The 23,924-nt window shown below is 60.9% G+C and overlaps 1 protein-coding gene across 8 annotated transcripts in view; it reads left to right on the top strand.

Moving 5' to 3' along the window:
• The window catches only part of TNRC18 (trinucleotide repeat containing 18), an 83,867-nt gene that overhangs the window by 32,492 nt on the left and 27,451 nt on the right, over window positions 1-23,924 (top strand). For 6 of the 8 annotated variants that reach the window (XM_070484153.1, XM_070484152.1, XM_070484149.1 and 3 more), the window contains 10 exons: window positions 289-479; window positions 1,728-2,157; window positions 3,318-4,310; window positions 9,112-9,287; window positions 9,893-10,029; window positions 10,255-10,383; window positions 12,043-12,214; window positions 13,675-14,035; window positions 17,097-17,372; window positions 21,982-22,224. In XM_070484153.1, the coding sequence (XP_070340254.1) occupies window positions 289-479; window positions 1,728-2,157; window positions 3,318-4,310; window positions 9,112-9,287; window positions 9,893-10,029; window positions 10,255-10,383; window positions 12,043-12,214; window positions 13,675-14,035; window positions 17,097-17,372; window positions 21,982-22,224 (3,108 nt within the window). The remainder of the gene's footprint in view (window positions 1-288; window positions 480-1,727; window positions 2,158-3,317; window positions 4,311-9,111; window positions 9,288-9,892; window positions 10,030-10,254; window positions 10,384-12,042; window positions 12,215-13,674; window positions 14,036-17,096; window positions 17,373-21,981; window positions 22,225-23,924) is intronic. The other 2 variants (XM_070484147.1, XM_070484150.1) reach the window with 2 other exon arrangements.

The following is a 23,924-nucleotide window of genomic DNA, read 5'->3' as shown; positions in this document are numbered from 1 at the left end:
TGTAGACCACGGGGTGTGGTGGGGGGAGCTGGAGCCCCATGTTGGTGTGCTCCGGCTGTGAGACCTTGGGCACCTCCCACGGGGTTATGGACAGGGCCCGTTCCGTAGACCTGGGATGCGGGTGCCAAGGGAGGCCAGGCGTCCTGGCGCCCAGCTGGCACTGGGGGCCTGGCCTAGCCCGCCTCCACTGCTGTGAGCGCCTGCTCTCTGGCCTCGGCTTCCCCATCTGTGAGTGGGGGCACGGGGCGGTGGTGGCGGGTGCAGCCTCAGTGTCTGTCTTGTCCCCAGCGGAGCTGATGGAGCGGGCCGCCGTGCCGCCCCTCTGGCCTGCCCTGTACCCGCCGGGCCGCAGCTCCCTGCACCACGCCCAGCAGTTGCAGCTCTTCTCCCAGCAGCACTTCCTGCGGCAGCAGGAGCTCCTGTACCTGCAGCAGCAGGCGGCCCAGGCCCTGGAGCTGCAGAGAAGCGCCCAGCTGGTGGTGAGTGGGGGTGGGCGTTCACCGGGGCCGAGGGGCAGCCCCCCGCCGACGGCGAGGCAGACGGGTCAGCTGGCAGAAACCCCCAACAGTTGTGGACTATGAGGGAGGACAGACGAGAGGGGCTGGTGGTCAGGGAAGGCCTCCTGGAGGAGGGGACGTGTGCCCAGAGGCCTGAAGGAGTCAACCGTGGCGGGGCCCTCCCAGCAGAGGGGACACTGAGCAAGGCCAGAGCTGCATGCAGGCTGGGGGGGGCAGGGCGCAGGGAGCAGTGGGGAAACCAAGGCAGGAGACAGCTCGGGGCCTGGAGATGTTTGATGGGATGCCCAGGGCATCCGGGCGGGCTCCTGCCTGAGCCCCGCCTGACCTCCTCTCCGGGCTGCCTGCCTGATGGCCCTGGCTCCCCTTTCGGGCCGGGGCTGGTCTCTGACACGTGTGTCACCTGACCCTGTGAGACAGGAGACATGAGGCGCCCCCTGTGGGTGGACTCCTAAAGCCCCCAGCCCTCCTGCCTTCGAGAAAGTTCAGGCGGTGCGTCCTCTGCTCGTCTGTGGCCTTCCTCCCTGTGCAACAGAGGTGGCCCATCGGCAGATGGCCCCGGGTGTGAACCTTAGCCCTGCCACGCCTGGCTCAGTGACTTCACCTTTCTGGGCTTCAAGTTTCCTCCTCTGGAAAACAGAGATGCTAGGAATTCCTCCGTTCTCTGGGTTGTTCAGTGAGATTTAATAATTGGGGGAGCTGCTGGGGCTCGGAGCCTTTCTTCCCGGGTGCTTTATGTGCTGGTTGCCCCGACCCCAGCAGCAGCCAGGCGCTTCCCTGCCCTGGCTGTGAACATGGCTGCCCTTGAGCCTACTCCCTGCCGTGTCCTCAGAAGTCAGCCGAGGCAGGAAAAGGCTCCTCCTGCCCTTGGAGGTGTTTTGGAGAACATTAGGTGGTAGTGAGTTCCCCGAGAAGGGAGCTATCCTAATGCCGGAAGGTGGGGGGAGTAGGGCAGCTTCTTCGTCTTCCAGGGCCTCACGCCTCTGCCTGGCCCCTTACCCTGACTGTGAGGGTCCCCGCGGCCCCCACCCTGTCTGCTGGGGTTCTAGAAGGAACACTGTGCTTGTTACACACGGGCCGTGGCGGAATGCCCCTCTCAGCTGGGAGGGCGGGTGGCCCGCCCCGACCTGGCGCGGGCTGTGGGGCCGGGGACGTGGCCGGTGCCGGGGCTGGCCCTGCCGCGCTGACCCCGCCCGCCGGCCGCCCCCCCAGCAGGAGCGGCTGAAGGCCCAGGAGCACCGGGCGGAGATGGAGGAGAAGGTGAGCAAGCGGAGCCTGGAGGCCGCGGGCAAGGCCGGCCTGGCCGCCTCGGGCCCCGGGCTGCTGCCTCGGAAGCCCCCCGGCCTGGCCACCGGCCCTGCGGGCACCTACGGCAAGACCGTGAGCCCCCCGCCATCTCCTCGCGCTTCCCCTGTGGCTGCCCTGAAGGCCAAGGTCATCCAGAAGCTAGAGGACGCGTCCAAGCCGCCCGGCTACGCCTACCCCGCCACGCCCAGCTCGCACCCCAGCAGCCCGCCGCCCGCCTCCCCGCCGCCCACCCCCGGCCTCACCCGCAAGGAGGAGGCGCCCGAGAACGTGGTCGAGAAGAAGGACCTGGAGCTGGAGAAGGAGGCCCCCAGCCCCTTCCAGGCCCTGTTCCCAGGTAGGAGCCGGGCCCCTGAGTTTCTGTCGCCTCTGACTCTGGCCTGGCCGCCCGGGGAATGGGTCCCCTGTGCGCTTCCTCATCCATTCGTCCCTTCCTTCCTCCGGTCTCTGTTCCTCTGCACACGGCCCCCTGCCGCTTGTGGACCAAACGTGCGAACACACGGTCGGCCGTGACCTCTCTCCAGCCCCCGAGTAGTCGGGTCAGAGAAGCGGACTAGAACCCAGCTCGGGGGCTGGTCCTGAGCATCGAGCCGCATGAGCCTGTAGGACACTTAGGGTCTTGCTGGCACACACGGTCATTGCGAGTTGCCACGTTGGGTGTGACGGTACAGGGATGCCCCCTCTGCAGCAGCCCCGGCCCCGTGGGCTGTGTGCACGCGCCCTTCCCTGTCCTGTGTCAGTGGGCACGGGCGGCAGGTGCCCTGATGGGGCCCGGGGCTCGCCTCCCTCCTCCTGGGGCTAAGAGCATGAGCTCGCGCTTGGGAGGACTCGAGTTCCACTTCAGATCCTGCCAGAATGCTGTGTGCTCTTGGGCAAGTGGCTCCCGCCTCCCTGGGGAGATGTGGTGCTGGGCTGATGTCGAGCGCCGAGCGCGTGCCTGACCCCGGAGGCTCCGCACCTGTCTCCCTGGGCAGGCTCCTGTGGAGCGGCGAGCCGGGCCCAGAGCCCCTTGGGGTCCCATGCGCCCCTGCTGCTCTTGGTGATCACACTCAGCTGGGAGCTTGGAAGAGAAGAGGCGGGGTGGCACTGGGGTCCTCTTCCTTCTGAACAGCTCGGGCGCCCCGCTGTGCTTTAGTAGGGTGGGGTGGAGGCCAGAGATGGTGCAGCCTTGGTGGGGACGCTTTTGGGGTCTTGTGAAACACTGGCTTCTGTCCGGCCTTGCTCTGAGTGCTGAGGGGAAGGGACTAGAGAAGGAGCTGACTGTGGTTTCTGCCTTTGAGCCTGGAAACCCTCGGGGACAGGATGGTGGCCAGTTTTTCTCTCTGTCGCCCAGACGTGCAGAAAGGCTCCGGGTTCCTCTGAGGCGGCCTGGAAGAGACGCCCCCGGCCCCAGGCTGGCCGAGCAGAGCGGGTCCTGGGGTCTGTCCTGGAGGGCGGGCGGCTGTCAATGGGACATGCAGAAGAAGGGGCCCCCGCTTACCCTTGGTGTCTTTGCAGACATCCCGCCCAGGTACCCGTTCCCAGCGTTGCCGCCGCACTACGGGAGGCCGTACCCGTTCCTGCTGCAGCCCACGGCGGCCGCCGACGCCGACGGCCTGGCTCCCGACGTGCCACTGCAGGCCGATGGGCCCGAGCGCCTGGCGCTCTCACCCGAAGACAAGCCCCTCCGTCTGTCACCCTCCAAGATCCCCGAGCCGCTGCGGGAGGGCCCGGACACCGAGCCGCTGGTGGAGCGGGAGGTGAAGGCGGAGGTGGAGGACATGGACGAGGGCCCCGCCGAGCTGCCCTCCCTCGAGTCCCCGCTGCCGCCTGAGGATGCCATGGGCCCCTCGAGCCCCGTGGGGGGCTGCGGAGGCGGCCTGCTGGAGGCGCAGGCGCTGAGCGCCAGCGGGCAGGGTGCCGGGGAGCCCCCGGGAGGCCCGGACTTCGCCGAGGGGGCCGAAGCGCGGGCGGACTCTCCGGGCCGGACAGAAGCCTGCACAGCCGCCCCGGAGCTGGTGGCACGGCTGCCACCCGAGCCGCTGGTTGAGGCCAAGGAGGAGCCGGTGGAGGTGCCCGTGGCTGTGCCCATGGCTGTGGCTGTGGCGGAGGCAGTGCCCGAAGAGGGCCTGGTGCAGGTGGCCCAGAGCGAGCCCCGGCCTGGCCTGGGACTGGCGGACTGCGACGTGCCTGCCGGGGATGGCAAGGGCCTGAGCCGGGAAGCCCGGGAGGTGGCCCCTGTTCCCAGCAGCGCCTGCTTCCTGGAAGAGGCGGGCCCCAACCAGTTCCTGCCCGGCCTGGAGGACCCACTGGCCGGTATGAACGCCTTGGCGGCGGCCGCGGAGCTGCCCCAGGCCAGGCCTCTGCCCGCCCCGGGCCCTGGAGCCCAGGCCCTGGAGCAGCTGGAGGCAGCGCAAAGCCTCGTCCTGGAGCAGAGCTTCCTGCACGGCATCACCCTCCTGAGCGAGATCGCCGAGCTGGAGCTGGAGAAGAGGAGCCAGGAGGTGGGAGGTGAGCCACGCTGGCCGCGGGTTTCTGCGGGGTGCTGTTTTCATTTTAATGAGATTTTAAAACTTTGGAAAAGCACAGGATATGGTCTATTCGCATTCACTTTTTAAAAACTGTGGTAAAATCCACATAAAGTTTGCCATCTTAACTGTTTTGAAGTGTATGGGTTCAGTCATGTTAGGTACATACACGTTTTGCAACGAATCTCTGGGTTTTTTACTGGTGAAATTTCTCCTCATCCTGTCACTGGTGAATTTCGTGTTAGCTAGGCTCTTTGGATTGCAAAGGACAGAAACTCTCATTTTAACTGACTTAGAAAAAGGCGGGGGAAATTTATTGGCTCATGGAGCCAAAGTACAGCAGTAATTGGGTGCTTAGTTTCAGGTATGGCTGGATCCAGGTGCTCAAACCAAGTCATCAGGAGTTTCTTTCCCTGCCCTTTCCTGTCTCTATCTCTCTCCCCTTGCTCCAGTTTTCTTTTTCTTGGCTTCATTCAGGGCAGGCCCGGTGTCCTCATGGGGGTCACCAATACTTCCTTCCAGGCCCATGGGTCTGCTCAGCTCAGCAGACTCCCAAAAGAGGCCACCTTACCCCTGGTGGCCCTGGCAAAGATGCTGAGATTCCTTCTCACTGAATGACTCAGGTTCATGCTTTTTTGTAGAAGCAAATCCTGCAACCCAGGAGATGGCATGGCTTGGACTGCTCAGGCGCCGCCCTTGACGGGGGTGTCACCTCTTGGGTGTAGGGAGGGGTGGTCATCAAAAGAGCACGGGTGTCTTCCACAGAAGGGGCAGTGAATTCTGGGCTGGACACAAAACCCCACTGTGCAACAGAGAAAATCAGGGTGCTCCAAGAAAGGGGTGAGAAAGGGGCCATGATGGGCACACCCCTCGGCACCCCTCACTTGCCCAGCTGCCAGCGGAGGGGCCCCGACGACAGCTGTGGAGAGAGAATAATAGTGCCACCCGTGTGTGGTGTCTCCTAGGACTTTTTCTACACCGCACACGCTGCTCAAATTACGATCATTTTGTAAACAGAGTTCTGGAACGTGCACTTTTTACTTGGTACGTTCTTTCTTAAACATTTTCCAAAGTTGTGTGTCGTACGAGAAGTTTTTTGTGGGATACCTGGTTTTCTGCCCAGTGGTGGCCCTGGCCTTCGAGGGCCCGATCCTGGACGGTCAGGCATTTAGTGGGCTTTTTTTCTTTCTTTGGCTGCTGTTGATGACGTGATGGTTCCCCTTGAAGAAGAGCCTTTGCTCAGGCCTCTGACTTGCCCGGGGGTACCGCCCCGGGGGAGAACTGCTGGCTCACAGGGCCACGTTTTCGAGGCTTGCTCATCGTCGTGGTCAGATGGCCCTCGGGAGCTTGGACCAGGCCCCCCCCCCCAGCCAGGGCGTCTGTTTTGTTGTGGTTCTAAGGTTCATTGTCTCTTTTCTCTCATTTAAATAGTTCAGTACAAAAAAACTTTTTTTTCAGCAGAAAATTAAAACCCTCTTGATCCTACCAATCGGCAGTGGGTTTTTGGTGGGGACGGCGGAGGGCCAGGGACATCAGGAGGGAGGAATGAGGGTGGGTCACCCACTTTGGGGGCCCTGCCTCCCCTTTTCACACCCTGGCCTCACATTCTGTTTGGGGGACCCACATACTGTTGCTCATCAAATCCTCGTTAGGCTCCTACTGTGTGCCCGGCACTGTGTTTGGCGCTGGGGCCTGGCAGTGAACCAGGCCGTCCATGTGCAGCCCTTGGCACTGTCAGGTGGTGGCAGGCGGGCAGTGGGAACTTGGGAAGGGGGCAGGGCAGAGATGGGAGGGTGGGCTCTTATAGGGGATGGCCAGGTGACCCGAAGAAGGTGAGACTTCTGGGGAAAACCATGCCAGGCTGAAGGAACAGCAGATGCAAAGGCCCTGTGGTGACAGCATGTGTGGCATATTGGAAGAAGAGCAAGGAGACCAGGGGCTGGAGCAGAGGGGGAGGGGGAAGTGGTGGTGAGCGGGTAACGGGGGTGGGGCAGGGTTGGATCCCTGGGAGCCCTTTACTTGGAGTGAAATGGACACCTGATATAGTAGAAGATGGTTTTGAGTTGGAGTGACAGGACTAGACTTAGATAGGGGCCTATGTGGGGAACTGAGGCAGGGTCTTGGGCGGGGGCCCGGGGTGGTGGGGGCGAGGTGCAGGTGGGGTTGGGTGGGCGTTGAGGTGGAGCCAGCAGGCTTTGCTGGTGGATGGATGTGGTGTGAGAGGATTCCGGGGTTGGGCCTGAGGCGCTGCAGACCAGATCTGGCAGTTTCTGCGGGGCGGTGGCAGGGACAGGTTTTGGGGGAAGAGCAGCAGCTGGGTTGGACCTGGAAGCTGGAGACGCCCTGTGGTGCCGCGCGGTGGATCCAGTGCTGGGGCTGCTTCTGGGCTGGAAAGTGCACCTGGAGGCGAGGTGTGCAGGGGTGTGACCCACAGTGACTGGGGGCGGGTCCTGGTGGCCTCTGCTCTTCCCAGCAGTCGCTGATGGAACTCTGAGCATCAGTCCCTGTGGTTTGCGTCCAGAGCCGGGCAGTGAATGGCCCCCGTCACCCAGCAGGTCTGAGGCTCCTAGGCTGCTTGGAGCTTTGCCCACGGCTCACGCCATGTCCTGGGGCTGCCAGCGCCCCCTGTTCCCCCTCCTACCTGTGCGGCTGCCTCCAATTGTGAGTGAGCCGGGGTGGCCCTCCTCCCGCGGCCCTGCCAGCCCTGCACCTCCGTGGCTGACTCCTGGCCCCACGGGGTCCGGGGTGCGTCTCGCTTCTGCGCTGGGAAAGCCACAAGGCTGCCGAATTAGTGAGCTAGGGCACGGCCTGGGGGCTTCAGTAACAGGATCATGTGGTCTCATGGTCCTGGAGGCTGGAAGCTCTGGATCAAGGTGTTGGCAGAGCTGGTTCCTTCGCAGGCCTGTGTCCTTGGCGTGTGGACTGTCACCTTCTCCCTACTTCACGCGGCCTTCCTGCTGTGGGTGTCTGTGTCCAGAGCTCCCCTTTTTATGAGGACACGGTCACACTGGATTATGGCCCACCCTAACCACGTCACTTGAACTGGATGACCTCTGTAAAGACTGTCTCCAAAGGAGGCCACCTTCTGAGGTCCCAGGGTTAGGACTTGGACATATGGATTTGGGTGGGCACAGTTCAACCATGGCAGCTGGCCTGGAGGTCACTTTGGCTGCCCTGGGCTGGCAGTCATAAGCGCCTCAGCAAGACCTGTTTGTTGGAGGATGAAGGAGGTGACAGAGCCGCACCTTGGTCCCCTCCTCCATGAGGGAGCAGCTCTCTCTTTATGGCTCGAAGGACCTTGAAGGGGGCGCAGTGGCCAGACAGCGTCAGTCTAATACCCATCCTTGGGAGCCGATGGAGTTCACTGCTTTGTGGCCTCTGTTTCTGGAAGGACGGAGATGAGCAAAACCAGCGACTCTCAACTGGCAGGGACACTTGGTTGTCACCGCTTGGGGGGATACTGCTGCCATCTAGTGGGTACAGGCCAGGATGCCGCGCAGCCTCCTAGCTGAGCCTGAATGACAGCCCGGAAAGCAGCGGGCACAGCGAGCGCACGGTGGCGAAGCCCTGATCCATGCGATGCACTGTGAAGGTTGATTTCGTGGAACTGTACACCTCGATGGTGGAGAATACACTATTTTCCTCGAGGACACGTGGAACCTTCACAAAATTGATCATATATTAGATCACAAAATATCAGTTAACAAATGAAAATGTTCAATGTTAACTTGGAGAGACTGTGGGGGACACAGGCTCTCAGGTACCACCACTGGGATGCTGGGATGCTGGGATGCTGAGTTGCTGCAGCCTTTCCGAAGGGCAGGTGCAGCATTGTCAGAGATGGGCGCTCGTCCCTCTGTCACGCTGACCGCACGGGTGGGATTCTCCTAACACATATCTTGGCCGTGCGTGTGTCCGTCCACTAGAGAAATAATCAGAAACGACCTCAGTGCCACCCGGGGGGACTATTAAACTCAAACTCATCAGTGTGAGAGAATTGCATGCTGCTGCTATTAGGTTTGGCTGTATCAAATTGCTGATAGCCTTGTCTTTTTGACCTACAGAAATGGTGATTGTTTTTAAGACTAAAGCTAATATGAACGCAGTAGATCTTTGTCACGTGCTAAAATGAAGATATTAAGTAGGAAAAAAGCAAAGCGTGGTGTGGCACGTCGTGAGTGACACCATTTTTATACTTAGAAAGGTTGCCCATGTCCGTTATGTGTGTTTGAATGTGCGTAAACGTTTCTGGAACCATCTACAGAAACCGTCAGCTGTGGCCCCATCCAAGGAGGAGATGGCTCGTTTCTTCACACCTTTCTGTTTGCTTTGTGGTTTTTATCATATGTGCCTATTACTTTTTTACAGTTTACAAAACTTAACTTCGGGCTCTTTTTTTCTGATTACAAAAACCGTGCATGGTTCTCATGAAAAATTTTAAGGACAGATAAGCAAAAAGAGAGCCCTGCTCCTCGAGGGACCCCGTGCTGGCCTTGGGTGACCCTCCACAGGTTTGCTCTGCACTGGCAGACGTTGGAAGAGCAGGACCAGGCTGGCTAGCTGGCTGGCGCGCTCGCCTGTTCTTCTCACTTAGCGCGCTTTCAGCAGCTCGGAAAGGCTGCGGTCCAGGCAGCAGCCCACGAGGCCACGTGGCTGCGGGCAGGTCCTCAGCTCGCTCTGAGCCTCAGCGTCCTCCCCGTTTGAGGTCCAAGAGGGGGCTGGCTGTGATGCTCGTGCATCCTGCCCACCCAGGGAGCACGGGCTCACCCGTTTCCTGTCTGCAGGAGCCGAGCGAGGCCTGGCGGTGCGGCCCTCGCTGGAGAGCCTGCTGGCGGCCAGCAGCCACATGCTGAAGGAGGTGCTGGACAGCCCCTTCGTGGACCCGCTTAAGAACCTGCGGCTTCCGCGGGAGCTGAACCCCAACAAGAAGTACAGTTGGATGCAGAAGAAGGAGGAGCGGGTGAGGCCTTCTGGGCCCATCTCCTCCTGCCTGTGGGGCAGGGGTGGGGGCGGGAGCCGGGGCAGGGTCCCCCTCCAGAGACGCCATCTTGCCTGGGTGTGGCTGGCTTTGGAGTCTAAGGGCCTGATCTGCATCCAGCTTCCTCTGCCGACTTACTGTGTGGTCCCGGGCAAGTCGTTTCCCCTCCCTGGGCCTCAGTTTATCCAATTGCTAAGGTGTCAAGAGCAGGTCCCACGGGGTGCAGCTTGGTGGACCGGGAAGAGCAGACCTGGCCGTGCCCCTTGCTGCCTGTGGGCCTTGGGTGAGTGGCCTCTCCTCTGAGCCCCACGTGTAACCGAGAGCTAACGTGATAGCCCACGCAGCTCAGGCCGTGGTTATGGGCTAGCTCGGCCTTGACACAGCCTCGCAGGGCCGCTTTTGCGGTCCCCCTGTGCCGACGAAGAGTCTGCATTTTGCCCAAGGCCACAGCTAGTGAGTGGCAGGAATGGGACTCAGGCTGGGCCCCCATCTTCACCAGGACGTCTTGCCACCCCCGTCTGAGGGAGTGGGTGCCTGGCGGCTGGGGCCAATGGCCGTCGGCCTCCTCACCCCCCTCTACCCCGCAGATGTATGCCATGAAGTCCTCCCTGGAAAACATGGACGCCATGGAGCTGGACTTCCGGATGCGGCTGGCAGAGGTCCAGCGGCAGTACAAGGAGAAGCAGCGGGAGCTGGTGAAGCTGCAGAGACGGCGCGATTCCGAGTGAGTCTGCACCCCGCTACCCCTGCGGGCCCCGGCCGGCGGTGATGAGGCCGTGGCGAGGCGGCACCCCCGCCGGGCTCTCATAGGCGCTGGCGCTCAGTAGGTCGGCTGTGCTAGGCCGTCAGAAGTGTGTGTGGACCCGAGTGACGTGTGCGCATCGTGTGTCCTCTCTCCGCGCCCCCTCCACCCCCCAGGTTCACAGCCAAGCGTGTGATTCTTTTTAAGGGACAGGCGCGAGGAACCCCATAGAAGCTTGGCACGCAGAGGCCCTGGCAGGCCACGGAAACGGACCCACGCCCTGAGCGCCCTGTCGCCCCCCCGCAAGAGAGGGAAGAGCCGCAACAGTAGCGGAAAGTAAGGCTGGCCCCTCGGCGGGTCGGGGACTGGCACAGAGCTCGGAGGGGAGGAGCGTGGCCCCTGTGGGGCCTGTGTCTGGGCGCCGGGGACCTCGAGTCCCTCAGGCTCTGACCCATCTGGATCGGTAGCTGTTAGGGAACACGGCGCACATGGCCCAGGCCAGGAAGGTGAGCCAGGTGTGGAACAGACAGGCACTTGTCCCCGTGCTGAGCGGGCTAATGACCCCAGCAAGGAAGGTTCCTGTGCTGTCACCCAAGCGCTTCGCCCATCTTCCTGCCATGTCTGCTTCCTCCACGGCTAGGGACTAATTCCTGCTCTGCTCCAGGCACCTCCTCCCTGCAGAGGGACCCACTGAGCTGCCAGCCCTGCTGGGACAGGCTCATACTTGTGCTGTCGCTTCGTTCCCTCCGGGCCAGACAGTGTCATTCCCGTCCTGGCTCGTCGTGCCAGAGCCTGCTTCTTGCCGCCGGGGCCACTTCCTTCATGCACTCTGGGGATGAGCTCCGTGGGTGGCAGCAGAAGCTACATGTGGTTTTCTTGAATGCTGGCTGGAATGAGAGCTTTTCCTCTAGGCTGGGCGTGGATCGGAAAGATGCTGTGCGCTCCCTAGGTGTTGGGGAGCAGCATGGGCTGCGGGAGGCCCAGCGAAGGAAGGGGGTTGGAATGGGCTTCAGCGTGGGACATCAGGGCGGGGTGGATGCTACGAGGCCCAGTGCTTGGCTTGAGGAAGCAGAGGGGCCACGGGCTACCTTCTAAAGGCACAGGAGAGGCTGTGGGCCAGCCACAGGTTTTCTCAGGAGAAGATGGCCCCAAGCGCCCCCACAGGATGTTCCTGACTGAGGAGAGGATGAGGGAAGGAAGAAATACCCATCACCAGCCATAGGAGGGGAGGGAAGCAGCTCCTGGAGAAGACAGCAGAGGCTGGGCTGCCAGCGAGCAGGCCCCCTGGTTAGGAGAGTGGACCCTAGCGGCGGTTGTGCTTCCTGCTTTCGAGTCCCAGGTCCGCCCCTCACTGTGACCTCGGCCAGGTGTTAGCTTTTCTGAGCCTGTTTCTTCCTCTGTAAAGAACAGCGTGTAGAACAAAGTGTCATTTTGTGGCTAAAATCTAAAGCACTAACACGGAGCAGGACACACAGTGAGTGCCACGTACGGATGGGCCAATTCTCTCGCTTGGGAGGGCTGAGCTTAAAGCAGGCAGGAGAAACCTTTGAGCCGGGCCCACGTCCCACTGCCGTGCCCCCAAGGCTGCAGGAGACCGGCCAGTGGCTCCTTCAGAGAAGCCCTTGATCTGCATCCCCCTCATCCTGGCGCCTTTCCGTGGCATTTCTGATCCTTGTTCTTGGCACCTTTTGGTGAACAGGTTTCTAACCAAAGATGTGTGTGCGAGCGTGTGTGGAGGAGCACGAGAGAGAAAGAGGCCAGCAGAGACTGACTTGGAGTTCTTCTTTCACCTTCAACTCTCGTTCTGCCTCATTCACAAATATCCCACCATTCCAGCACTATAGTTTTGCAGGATACGTCTCCCTAGACTCGTCACTCTGTCATCACTGTGTGTGCTTGGACATCCAGAGCCCACCCTTCCGGGCCACGAGGGGCGACCCCTGCCCTCGAGGGCCGCCTGGCCGGGTGCTGACCAACGGTGCCTCTGGGTTTCAGGCTGAGCAGCAAGCCCCTGCTGACAGCGGATGACTACGAGCTGGGAGCAGGGATGAGGAAGAGACACAAGGGGCCCGAGGAGGAACATGATGGCCTCGTTGGGACGGGGAAAGCTAGGGGCAGGAGCCAGCCTTGGGATGAGCATGAAGCCTCGTCGGACTTCATGAGTCAGGTCAGTAACCCTGGCTCCCAGGTGTGCTGCCATCTTGGGGCGGAAGGTCTGTAGGGTGTGCCGGAGTTCGTGCGCCCTTTGCAGATCTGTTCGCCCTGCTGCTGCAGAGAAACTGCGGACACGATTGCCTTAGTGCCAGAGTGACTCTTCAATCTTCCTTATTGTGCAGAGGGGGAAAGTCCAGAGGTCCAGAGGCGGTCTGACACTTGCCAAAGTAACACAGCCTCAGGTGGAGCTGAGACTGACAGCCATGTGCCCTGTGTGTGCTCTGACCCTGTGCTGAAGCTCAGCAGAGGGAGTGCAAGTTCTTAACCAAATGATGTGATCACTCTCTTGTTTGCTGCTGTAATTGTTTAATGGGCGGCTTCACCATTCTGCCGGTGTAAGAAACAGTGGCTTGGTGCCATTGTAGTTTCCTCTGTGAACTCTCCAGGGGTCGAGGGGTAAGAGCCAAGTTCTGGATTTTTCTTATTTCTGCAGAGCACTGAAATCATCCACTTAAGGCCCTTGTTTCTAAACACGAGGGTCCCTTGTCATTCCTCCCTGTACAGCCCTGTGCGAGGGGGCTGTTTTGGTTGATCTGGCCACCAGCGGCACACACTCACCCAGGGAGACTGGATCTGGGGTGGGCGGGAAGAGAGCCAGTGTGTACGTCAGGATCCTCTCTACTCAAATCGTGAAGGATGCTTTTGTTGTTGCTTAAATGACACTCTCCCAACTTTTTCCTCCTTATGCAATGTTACCTGATTAAAGAAAATAGAGAGAAAACATTCAGACGAGGGGCATTAACGCCTTTGAAACCGCACATCTCACTTCCCCGGCAAATGACTGCCGCTGACGAGAGACATGCGGGCAGGAATTTAATCTGTGAAATCTCTGGTGGTTCTCCCTGCGTCAGGCATGCCAGGCACACTCGAGGCGTTTTCTTGGCAGCTTCGGCCCACGGAGCTGGACGGGCTGACTTAGGCTGTGCCGCAGTCTCCCTGCCATGTTTTAGATGGTTGAGATAAGCCGATAAGCAGAGCTGTGATCTGGGTTTCCCGCCTGGGTTCCCCGCCTCCCTCTGCCCTCAGTCTGGCTGCCTTCTCCTGCTCATCAGCGTTGCGGCTGGTTTAAAGTGCTTCCCCAGGAGGCACCAGATGGCACCGGATGGCCAGAGCCGGGATGCCTGTGCCTGCGAGCACTGTAACCAGAGTCCCGGCTATTTGAGTGCGTCATGCGCCTTATCTCGGTGCATCTTCAGAATGGCCCTGGGATGCCCCCGCGTAACCACCCCCATTTTACAGAGTGGAAGAACTGAGGCTGCAAGGAGTTAAGCAACTTGCCCGAAGCCCCTGAGGCAGGAGGAGGAGGAGGAGGAGGAGGATTGGGGCCCAGGCTCCTCCGAGCTCCTGCGCCCAAACCCGCCATCCTCTTCTGCCCCATGTCTTAACCCGTGACTTCCCCACTTTCCCCTGCAGCTCAAGATCAAGAAGAAGAAGATGGCCAGCGACCAGGAGCAGCTGGCCAGCAAGCTGGACAAGGCCCTGTCCCTCACCAAGCAGGACAAGCTCAAGTCGCCCTTCAAGTTCTCGGACAGTTCCGGGGGGAAGGGGAAGCCAAGCGGGGGCTGCGGCAGGTACCTGACGCCCTATGACAGCCTGCTGGGCAAGGACAGGAAGGCGCTGGCCAAGGGCCTCGGCCTGTCTCTCAAGGCCTCCAGAGAAGGTAAACCCAAAAGGGCCGCCAAAGCCCGGAAGATGGAGGCCGGGTTCAAGGCCAGAGGCCAGCCCAAGTCGGCCCACTCCCCGTTCGCCTCGGAAGTGAGCAGCTACTCCTACAGTAAGTAGCGGACGCCGCACCGCCTCGGGGCCGCTTCTCCTCTCCCTCTTCCCGCCTCTTTCTCTCAGGGCGTCGTCGGTCTGTCTTTTCACCGCTTCCGGGGCTCCAGGCCGGAAGTGGGTTGAGGGCGGGGCGCTTGAAGTGGAAGTGCCTATGATTGGTGGGCGCTGTGCCGGGCGGGCGCCTGTGATTGGTGGGCCCCGTGATCGGCAGGTGGGAGCGGAAGTCCTCTTGGCCTCTCATGCCGTCCTTCCGTTTGTTGGCCGGAAAGCCACCGTGCGGAGGCCTTACGCCACCGAGTTTTCGGCTGCTCGGCCCAGAGCGGCCGCCGGTGACCATAGAGATGACGCGGCCTCCCCTGCCCACAGGCGGCTCTCCGTCGTGGGGCCGAGAGTTAGTGAAGGTGGCGTCCGTGGGGCTCGGGCTCTGCGGGCCGTGTCTATGTGACAGCTCTCCCGGTGGCTACTGGTGGTGTTCCCGAGGGTGGGTCCTGCCGCGGCGGACGCGGGCTGCGCGCCGCTCGGACCGCGGGGCACGCAGCTGTCGAGCCCTCGAGACGTCCCGGCCGGGCGTCCTGGGGGACCCTGGAGCTCCTCCGCGGGACTCGGGGCGTGTGGTTTCCCTGCCCCGGGCAGCCTGGGATCCCCTCACCGCCTCTCCCGGGCTCTGGTTGCCCTGAGCCCCTCCCTGGCCTGTAACGGGGTCTCAGTAAGTATTTGTGGGCGGCACCCCGAATGCCCAGGACGGAGGGCCAGGAGGGCTGCCTGGCTCCTGGCTCGTGTCCGCGGGGTCGGTGCTGGGGGACCCCAGGCCGTGGCTGGGGGGGGGAGCGCTTTTTCGTTGGTGACTGCCCGGATCTGTGGGCCTTGGGCCTTTGACTTGGCTCTGCCTGGCTTATGGAGGGGAGTTTGAATGTCAAGGGCGAGAAATAGCCGCGTTTGATGTTATAACAAAGTGTTCTCTTAAGGAAGGAAAATAAAGGTTTTATGATCTTGGGGTTGGGATGGCATCATTTGCCGCCCAGGGTTGTCAGCTCGAAGTGGGCTCACGTCGGTACAGAGCTGGAGGTGGCACCTGCCACCAGATTAAGCTTCTGCTGTTGTTTTTTAGAAACAGTTGATGTTTCTGGTTGCCCTGGCTCAGGAGGTCGTGGGTCAAGCAGCTCCTCTCTGCCTCCTTTGCTAAGAACACGTGTAGTTGCCATAACTTCTGTGATCCTCCGATTCGGATGTTGTGATGTGAACAGCGCTGCCCAGGCCCCTGGCCACTGTGGGCGAGTTTCAGAGACTTGGAGCTCCGAAGAAAGAGGCAAGGGCTTTGCTCTCTTCTTCTCTGCTCACTTTGGAATAACGAAGAGGGAGTGAGGAAGATTGCTGGTTCTTTGATCTTTCGAGGGAGAGTGGTCCATGAATGTGGCCTGGTTGGTTGCTGGAAGAATCCTCCGTTCCTTCACTTACAAGTGGATGTGGACGGAGCATAGCCCTGGGTTAGAGGTGTAAACTCTGTCCCTGAGGTCTTCTGGTTGCCCTGAGTCGGCGAGTCCACTGCAACAGATGTGTGCACTCAAGAAGCAGTGTTCACGTTCCTGAAACTCTCCTGTCTAGGTGTGAGAAGTGAGTTAACGTTGCACCGAGGAGGTCAGAAGGCCTGTCTGCAACTAGATGTTGGATTTGATATGCAGCTGGCTGTTGAGACAGTTCCTCTCTTTATGTGTTATATTGGCTTTTGTGCAATTTTAGGCAAACGAGTGTATGGTCACTAAAAGGTCAGTGTTTCTTAACAGAGAGCCGCTGTGCCTGCAGGAGGTGGGAGGAGAGAACGCTGCGCCTTGCTTTTTCACTTCAGGTTGTAGGGGTGGGGTGGCCTGCCTGATGGCTTCTTAGGGGAGGCCAAGTTGGTCATCATCACCCATGGGTGTATCCAGTATGGGATGTGGTTTTGGGAGGGACTGGATGGAGCACATGGGAGGGAGAGCTGTGGTGAGGGGATGGGCAGGGGCTCGTCCTTGTCCTTGTCCTACTCAGAGTTGCCAGGCCATCCTGCAACTGGGCTTGCGGTTGGACTGGGAATCACAGATGTTGGAGGAGGCAGCCAGTGCCCCCGCCCCGTGTAGTTTCTCTTGGACTTGGAGATGGCAGGCGCTGCTGGGGCTGTAGCTGCATCCGCTCACGTTCCTTGTGTGGAGAGCAGGTCCCGGATCAAGGGATTATACTCTTTGGCTTCGGAGCCTTTTGTTCCCACGAAATCCTACTTGACAGGCCTCTATGTAAAACGGATGAAAATGGTGTCTGTTTGGGGTGCGGTTGGCAGGGGCCAGAGCTGTGCCCACTGGACACCCCCAGTCCTCAAAGCCGGTCGGCCCTCTCCCAGGAGAGCTTGGAACCCTCGGCCTCGCCTGAGTAAGAAGGCCTGAGACTTGTCGGAGGCCGGCAGCGGGGTGCTGGTAGCTGGTCTCTGAGCCCTGAGTTGTCACGTCATTTGTGTGTCCTTGGTGTAGCTGCTCTCCCTGTGGTCTGTTTCAAACTGCCATCGTGAAGTCGTTGAGCGGGGCCTTGGAAGGAGGTGTGCCGTGGTGTGTCTGCACTCGCCAGCCCAGCACACCACTGGGGTTCCGGGGCAGAAGCGTTTGAACGGAGCCCTTCCCCTCCTGGGCCTTGTCTCTGCCCAGAAGGAGCCCCTGGGCTGGGTGCAGTTCCGTGGGATAGCCGGGACCTCTGTGAGCAGGGGAGAGACCTTCCTGCGAATGAGGCTCCTCTCTCCCCAGGGCCTGCAAAGGCTGTTCACTGAGGGGGCCGTACGGTGGGTGACACTGGCAGCAGCCGGCCTAGAAGGGGCCTTGGTCTAAGCCCACGAACGACGGGCTGTGTGATGCTCGGAGGCCCAGGCTGGAGAGCTGGAGGTGGTGTACCAGCTTGTTCCGTGGCCAGCAGGCCGCTGGACCTCTCTGTTCTGGCACGTACCAGGCTGTTCTCACAGCCTCTGGGATAAGGACAGAAAGACCCCAGCCCTTCCCTCCCCTGCCTCTGCGACTTATCTTTATCGCAAACTGCTTTGACTACAGATACCGACTCAGAGGAAGAGGAAGAATTCCTGAAGGATGAGTGGCCTGCCCAAGGCCCCTCCAGCTCCAAGCTGACATCTTCCATCCTGTGTGGCCTGGTGGCCAAGAGCAGCAAGCCGGCGGGGGGCCCCAAGCTGAGCAAGAGGGGCCTGGCGGCCGCCCGGACTCTGAAAGCCAAGCCGGCTGCCGGCAGGAAGCAGCCGTTTGGCTTGCTGCTTCCCGAGCTCGAGGCCCGCTCCTCCTTCAGCGATTCTTCGGAGGACTCGTTTGACCAAGGTTACTAGCTCCAAACACAAAATACCTTCCGTGTTTTATAGCGCGAGAGTGAGTGCGAGCGAGAGAGCGAGAGCGAGCGAGAGCACAGAGAGATGGCCGTGCTGCGGTGGCCCTCGGGGTGGCCTCGGCCGCGCCATCTCGGTTCTTGGCAGCGTAGCCTGCTATCGGCCTAAGGCTTTTTATCCTTGTTGATCTGTACCTGTATCATTGTGATAATATCACCGGCTAGCTCTTTTTGAGCTTTTATACGGACTGTTTTAGTCTCCACTTTCCTCCACTCTGCCCTCCGCCCCACCCCACGTCTCGCCCCTCTGCCCTGGACCGCAGGCCTGGGCCGGGTGCCCTCGGCAGGGCCTCCCGAGGGACGCTTTGTAAAGGGGGTTCTGTCGTGTGGGCGTGTGACTTGATGTTTGTACCGCGATTTTGGTAATGCCAAGCTTTATTAAACATACCGAGTTCATTTTTAACTAAACCCGTGTGCCTTGTCTCTCTTGCTGTGTCCTTACTAGATGTTAGGTGCCGCTTCCCCGTTGTTCCTCCCCTCCCCCGCTCACCCCAGACGGGAGAGATGGAATAATGCAGTCTGCGCTTTCCTCTATTATTCAAATATCCCTGGGAGCTGTTGGCATGCTTTTCATTTCTCAGGTTTAAAGTCAGCTGCTTTCACCTCCAGCTTCATCCTTTTTTTTTTAAGCTGCTTGTTTGTCTTTTTTTTTTTTCCCCTTAAAGCTCTGTATTGTTACGCAACAGTGGTTTGGAAATATTTACAGACACTTGTTTTCTAACACCTGTTTCTGTTTTGAAGGGCGTGTAGGCAGTGCAGGGTCAAGGCCATTGGCTGTCCCCAGGTTTTCTTGTGAAATTTGACAGTGGGGGCTTATTGCCCTGTCCAGGGGCAAAGCACGGCCCTTTGGAGAGGGCCCTGGCCTGTGGCCTGGTCTGCTCTCAGCTCAGGTCGGGGTCGGCTCAGTGACCCCTGCGAGCATCCTGGTTCTGACGCTCTGGCGTCACAGTTGGACTTCTGAGCTTAGAGGTGTGGGAGCCCACCAGGCCCTCCAGTCACAAATGTCCCGGTTTAGGGTTTGCTCCAGGGATCCCAGAGCCTGGATAGCAGCACCCCACTCAGAGCCCAGGCCCCAATCGCCCCCAGTGAGGCCTGGGCATGTCAGGGCCAGGGCCAGCCTGGGTGGGAACGCTGCCCCGATTCTAGCCGAAATCTTGAGTCCCGGTCTGCCTCTTCCTCGAATACCTCCCTTCCTGATCAGCCAAGATCCATGTTGGGTGACCCAGGAGATGGCGCAGCGGCGGCCCGGTGCCCTCGGCACTGACGTTCTCCTGAGCTCCTGCCCCGCCTGAGCAAATGCAATCTGGGCCGAGGAGAGAGGCCACTAGCTCGCCACGCAGCCTCATTTTCCCAGGCCTCCCCAGCCTGGGCCTCTGTGGATGAGTCTGGCTGGTGCACCACACCCCGCTCCCTGCCCCTCCCCGGGCTGGACCCCCATGCCCCCTTCCTCTTAAAACTAGAGTTCTAGCTTCCAGGTTTTTGAGCTCTCTTGTCCCAGCTCAGACCCCATAGAGAAGCAGGCAGCCCTCAGATCTCTTAGGAAGGAGACATTTGCCCAGAGGGAGCAGGGGCCCCTCAGACCAGGGTGAGACGCAGCAGTGGACCGAGCTCAGATAGCAGGAGTGGAGGGGTGTGGGGAGGTGCCCCCGCTACACAGACCGTTGGTCAGGTCTTAAAAGGGATATTTGGGTAATAGGGCCTTACTGACAGCTGATACTAAAACACCTAATTGGCTTGGCTTTTCTAGTGTGTCTGCTTTCTCCTCCCAGCAGCTTGACCATACCTTCACCCTTGACCCCTACCCATGATGCTTTGAATGTCTGTTTTGGTCTCTTGCATTTGCTCTCACGCTGCACTCTGGACGCAAAGCGAAGGCTGGGAGTAGGGCAGACGGCGCAGCGGGTCACTGAGCTTGGGTCCGAGCCTGGCTCGTTGCTCCGTAGGTAGGCAAAACCCTTTTCTTTGTGTCCCCTCTGCACCTCCCGTCCTCGGGGTTTGCCCCCATCGGCTATGGCAGCAGCGGATCGCTTGGGCATTTATGGATCAGGTTTTGGAAAACCAAACCAAGTTCCAGCAGCCACCCCCACATGCTGAGCCAAGAGTTTTTTGATAAAAACGTTTTTCTGCGTTTCCTTGGGTCTCTTTGTTGGGACTTTTTCTCTGCCTGCCCTTGGCAGGCTCTGTTGCCTCAGGTGTGGACAGCTCCAGAAAGGCTTTCTTGGTCCTGAGACCCCCTTCTGCTCCCCTTGCCCCGCAGACCTGGCCTGAGCAGACCGGCCCCCCCGGGGAGGCAGCCAGGGCAGGCTAGTCGGGCTCGCGGGAGCGGGAGAGGGGGGTCCCGGGAGCCCAAGATAATTGGCGTCTCTTGTGTGCAGAGCACACCTGGTTTTCGGCTTTGGCTGTCCAAACCCTCTTCCATCTCAAGGTGCTGGGTTTGGGCTGCTCCGGGCTTTCTGGGATCTGAAGTCGACCTTCCGGGCAGCCGGAAACCCGGAGCAGCCCTCCTCTGCTGGACCCTGCCGGTGGAGAATCCTTCTGGATGGGAGAGAGTTCTGGAGTCTCCACACCTGAGCAGCCCAGGAAGGATGTTTCTAGAAGGGAAGGCTGGCCACCCCGTCCCGTGCCCCCACCCCAGCCAGCCCCTGCCCGCCACCCTGCTCAAATTGGCCAACCCCGGGGGGGCCTGCGTGGGGGACCCAGGCGCTGTGAAAGTCTGCCTACCCTTAGCCTGCTTTGCCGCTGTGGCCCACTGGGGCGGAGACAGAACCATGTGACGTCCGCACTGTGAATGGATCGCAAGTGTGCACTGCCTGCCGCCTGCCTGCCCCGCCCCGCCGGCCTCCATCCTGCTTCATCCGTCACTCTGCTCTGGGAGCGGGCTCAGTCTCTCCCCCCTTAACCCACCTCCTCTCTCTCTCTGCCTCCTTCCTCTCTCGACGCCCCGCGGGGATTCCTTAAGCTCATCACCGCCTCCCTCGCCAAGGGTCACTCAGATATGTGGGTGGACAGAGAACCTCTGCCCTCACTGGCACCCCCGGGGCCACCCCTTTTGGCTGCTGGTGGCTCTCCAGCCAGCAGGCAGCGTGGGGTGTTGGCAGGAGAACGTGGACTTGGCTGTCCGTCTGCCCTCTCCTCCCCGTGGCCCCCAAACAGGGTCCAGAGGGGAGATGGCTCCCCGTCTCTCCCTCCCCGCTTTGCTTGCTAGACAGGCGTCTCCAGCCTCGCTGGGGCCTGCCCTTGGCCACCGGCGCTCTGTGTAGACAGGTTCCTTCGGGCGGGTGTCCCTCAGTGGCTCCTTGGCCGTGGTGTCTCGGCCAGAGTCGGCCCAGATGCTCTCCTGCCTGCTCGTCCTGGGAGGGTCAGAAGCAAGCTTGTGCTTCCAGTCTCTCGCCTTGGTGGAGGGTGGCGTTCTCCCTGCCCTCTGCCGCTCGGCCCACTTCTGTCCCAGTGGTCTGCGCCAGGCTCAGGCTGCAGGTGCAGGCGGCAGGGCTGCTTCCTGGGGAGAGGCATGGCTCTTTGTCAAGCGGAGAGGCAGGCAGGGGCTTCTTTAGGGTCTCTTTCCATGAGCCCATGGGCGACAAGACGGCCAGCCAGCCTTGGGGCCGAGTCCTGTGCTGCTGCCCCAGTGCCTGACCAGGCCAGTCCCTGGTCTCCTGGTGCAGAGCCGCCTGACCCAGCTGCTCCCCCGGGGTCAGGAAGCACAGGCAGCTTGTGGCTCCCTCAGCGGTGGGGACAGTACAATTTCTTGTTGCAGGACGGGGTGGCCCCGTTTCTGTTGGATCCTCTTTGCGCCTGCAAAGCGCTTTCTCCTACCTACATGTGATCCTGTTTGGACCCCACCCCAAGATGCGTGGGTGGCTGGGACGGCCACCCCGTGCTGCAGATGAGAAAATACGGGCTCAGAGAGGGCCAGGGATTTGCCCTAGGCTTCCCAGCCTGGGTGGGAGTCAACTTTGGACCCCAGAGTCTGCTCAGGGCTTCAACTGTGGGTTCTCCCCCACCCCACCCCCAAAGAGACCAAACTCCACCTTCTCCTGCCACCCCTAGGCCTCCAGCTGGTGAAAGTGCCCCCAGGTGCCTGTGCCCGGAACCCCAGGCTGAGCCCCTTTCCACTCCTCCCTCGCCTCCTCTCTCCTCTCCTCTCCTGCCTCCCTCCTCAGCCTTCATGTTGTACGTTGGGGCGTGTGTGCGCGTGCGTGAGGCCGTGGAGAGCGCTGTCTCCAGTCCTTGTCCGTGTGTCTGTCCCCCTCCCCACAGCACAGGTGCATGTTGGTGTTCCCCGTACGGAAACCCACTCTGATTCCCAAAGCCGCTGTCCACCTCTGGGCTGTTGAGGATGCCCACGGCTTGGGCTCGCTTTGATGGGGGCACTGGGCCGTGGGGGGCCTCGTGGGCTGGTTCTGGATCCACCCGCAGCTGGTGAGGAGTGAGGAGCTAGGCTGGAGCTGTGGCAGCCCCTCTGGTGCTCCGGCTGAGTGGGGGGCGGTGGGGGGCCATCCACCCCAGGCCAAGGCTCTGACTCGCCCCCTGTTTTCTGCACGCCAGATGAGAGCTCCGAGGAGGACGAGGAGGATGAGCTGGAGGAGGAGGAAGAGGCCGGTGGCGGCTATAGGCTGGGGGCCCGGGAGCGGGCCCTGTCGCCAGGCCTGGAGGAGAGCGGGCTGGGTCTGCTGGCCCGCTTTGCAGCCAGCGCCCTCCCCAGCCCCACGGTGGGGCCGGCCCTGTCGGTGGTGCAGCTGGAGGCCAAGCAGAAGGCCCGGAAGAAGGAGGAGCGGCAGAGCCTGATGGGTGAGTACCGGCTGGTGGGCTGCAGAGGCGTGGGTACCACTACCTAGTGCAGGTGAGGACCCTCTGGCTCGGCGAACGATAGGAGCAGTGCTGGGGGCTGGTGGAGCCCTGCCTCGTGGGCCAGCCCCATCCTGAGCATCCAGGGCTGCTGGTAATGTGGGCCTGGCCTGCTGTTCCCCAGGGGGTCTCCAGAGCCCTGCAGAGTGACCGTCACTGTCCATGCTCCCGGCAAACACGGCCTGGCCCCTGTTTCAGGTGCCCGCTGTCGGGCAGTTCTTGGAGGCAGAGAGGCCTCAGCTCAGCACCGCAGGGGCTGGGGGGCCCAAGGGAGGCTGGTGACACCCAGGCTGATGCCTGAGAGAGAACGAGGAGGAGCTGGCCGAGCCTCTGTGGGAGAAACAGGTGCAGGCTGAGGGGACGGGCCTTGCAAAGGAGGCAGGGGAGGCTCTTTGCAGTTGGGGCGTTAGAGTGGGTGCGTTTGGTGAGCTGGGGGGGCCCAGATGGGGCAGGCCTCATGGACCTGCGTTGGGGCCTGGAGGAGGTCGTTGGTGGGGGTGGTGCCAGGGCTGTGTCCTTCTGATGGGCACACGGAGGCCGCAGGCACTGACACTCCAGCGAGAGGCTCACGTCCTGCTGGCCCCGCCTCCTTCCTCTCTGCATCTCCAGTCATATCCCTGCCTTCTTGGGACAGACAGACACCTCCAGACCCTCTCCTGGGCCCATCCCCCTTCTCACCAGGCCAGGTGTCCCCCTGTGGACCCAGCCCACCTGCACTGGGGTTGGCGTTCAAGGCTGCACTGTCCCGCATGTGTTCAGGGCGTGAGCTCACCTGGCCTCAGTGGAGGCCTCGCGTAGCTGCTCCGGCCTCCCTGCTCATCCCCTCGTGCCCTTTGCTGAGCCTCAGGTGCCCATGAGGGCCCTCCTGGCATGTGGCTGGCACAGGGAAGACGGGCCCTGTGGTGCTGCCCTGCCGCCCCCCCGGGCCTCCCCCTGTGCCTCTGGCTTCCCGCACTCTGCAGGCTCCAGGGCGTCCTGCAACCCCATCTCTGGGGCAGCCTCCCTCTCCCTGCACCCACCCCAGCCTCCCGGCCCTGGCCCTGCCTCCTTCCTCTCCCTTCTCCCTCCCTCTCCCTGCCGTGTCCTCCCTCGGGCCTGGCCTTCCCCTGGGCTTGCTCCTCTCCGGTCTTCTTTACATGGAAGCAGCTGGAGAGCTTTTCCTCCATGCTCAAGCTTGATCTGGCTGCTTCTCTGCCTAGAACCCTGGACTGGCTCCCCATTGCCCTCCGGCCAACTTCCACCTGGCTGACCCTCCTCCCTCAGGTGTGCTGACCACACAGTATCGTCCTGGCCACAGTCCCCAGCCCCGCGCCTGATGCACCGGCTTTGCTGCAGCATTCAGGCTTCTGCGCTTGCCCCAGGCGTCCGTTTCATCCAGAGTGTCAGAGGCACTGGCAGAGCGTTCAGATTATCCTCTTTCTCTATTTTTAATGTCTGAGGGGTTTGGCGTGACGCGTCCTTTGTCATTGCTGATATAGATGATTTGTTTCTCCTCTTCTTGATCAGTCTGGCTCGAAGTTATTGCTTTCATTGATTTCTGCTCTTTCTCTCCTTCCTTCTCTTCACTTTGGATGTCATTTCCAACACTTCCCATTTCTTCAGGTGCAAGCTTAGGTCATCAACTTGGGACCTTCTTTTTTTCT

The sequence above is a fragment of the Equus asinus genome, chromosome 14 (genome assembly GCF_041296235.1).
Source record: "Equus asinus isolate D_3611 breed Donkey chromosome 14, EquAss-T2T_v2, whole genome shotgun sequence".
Taxonomy (NCBI): Eukaryota; Metazoa; Chordata; class Mammalia; order Perissodactyla; family Equidae; genus Equus; species Equus asinus.
This window is presented reverse-complemented; position numbering and strand designations above follow the sequence as displayed.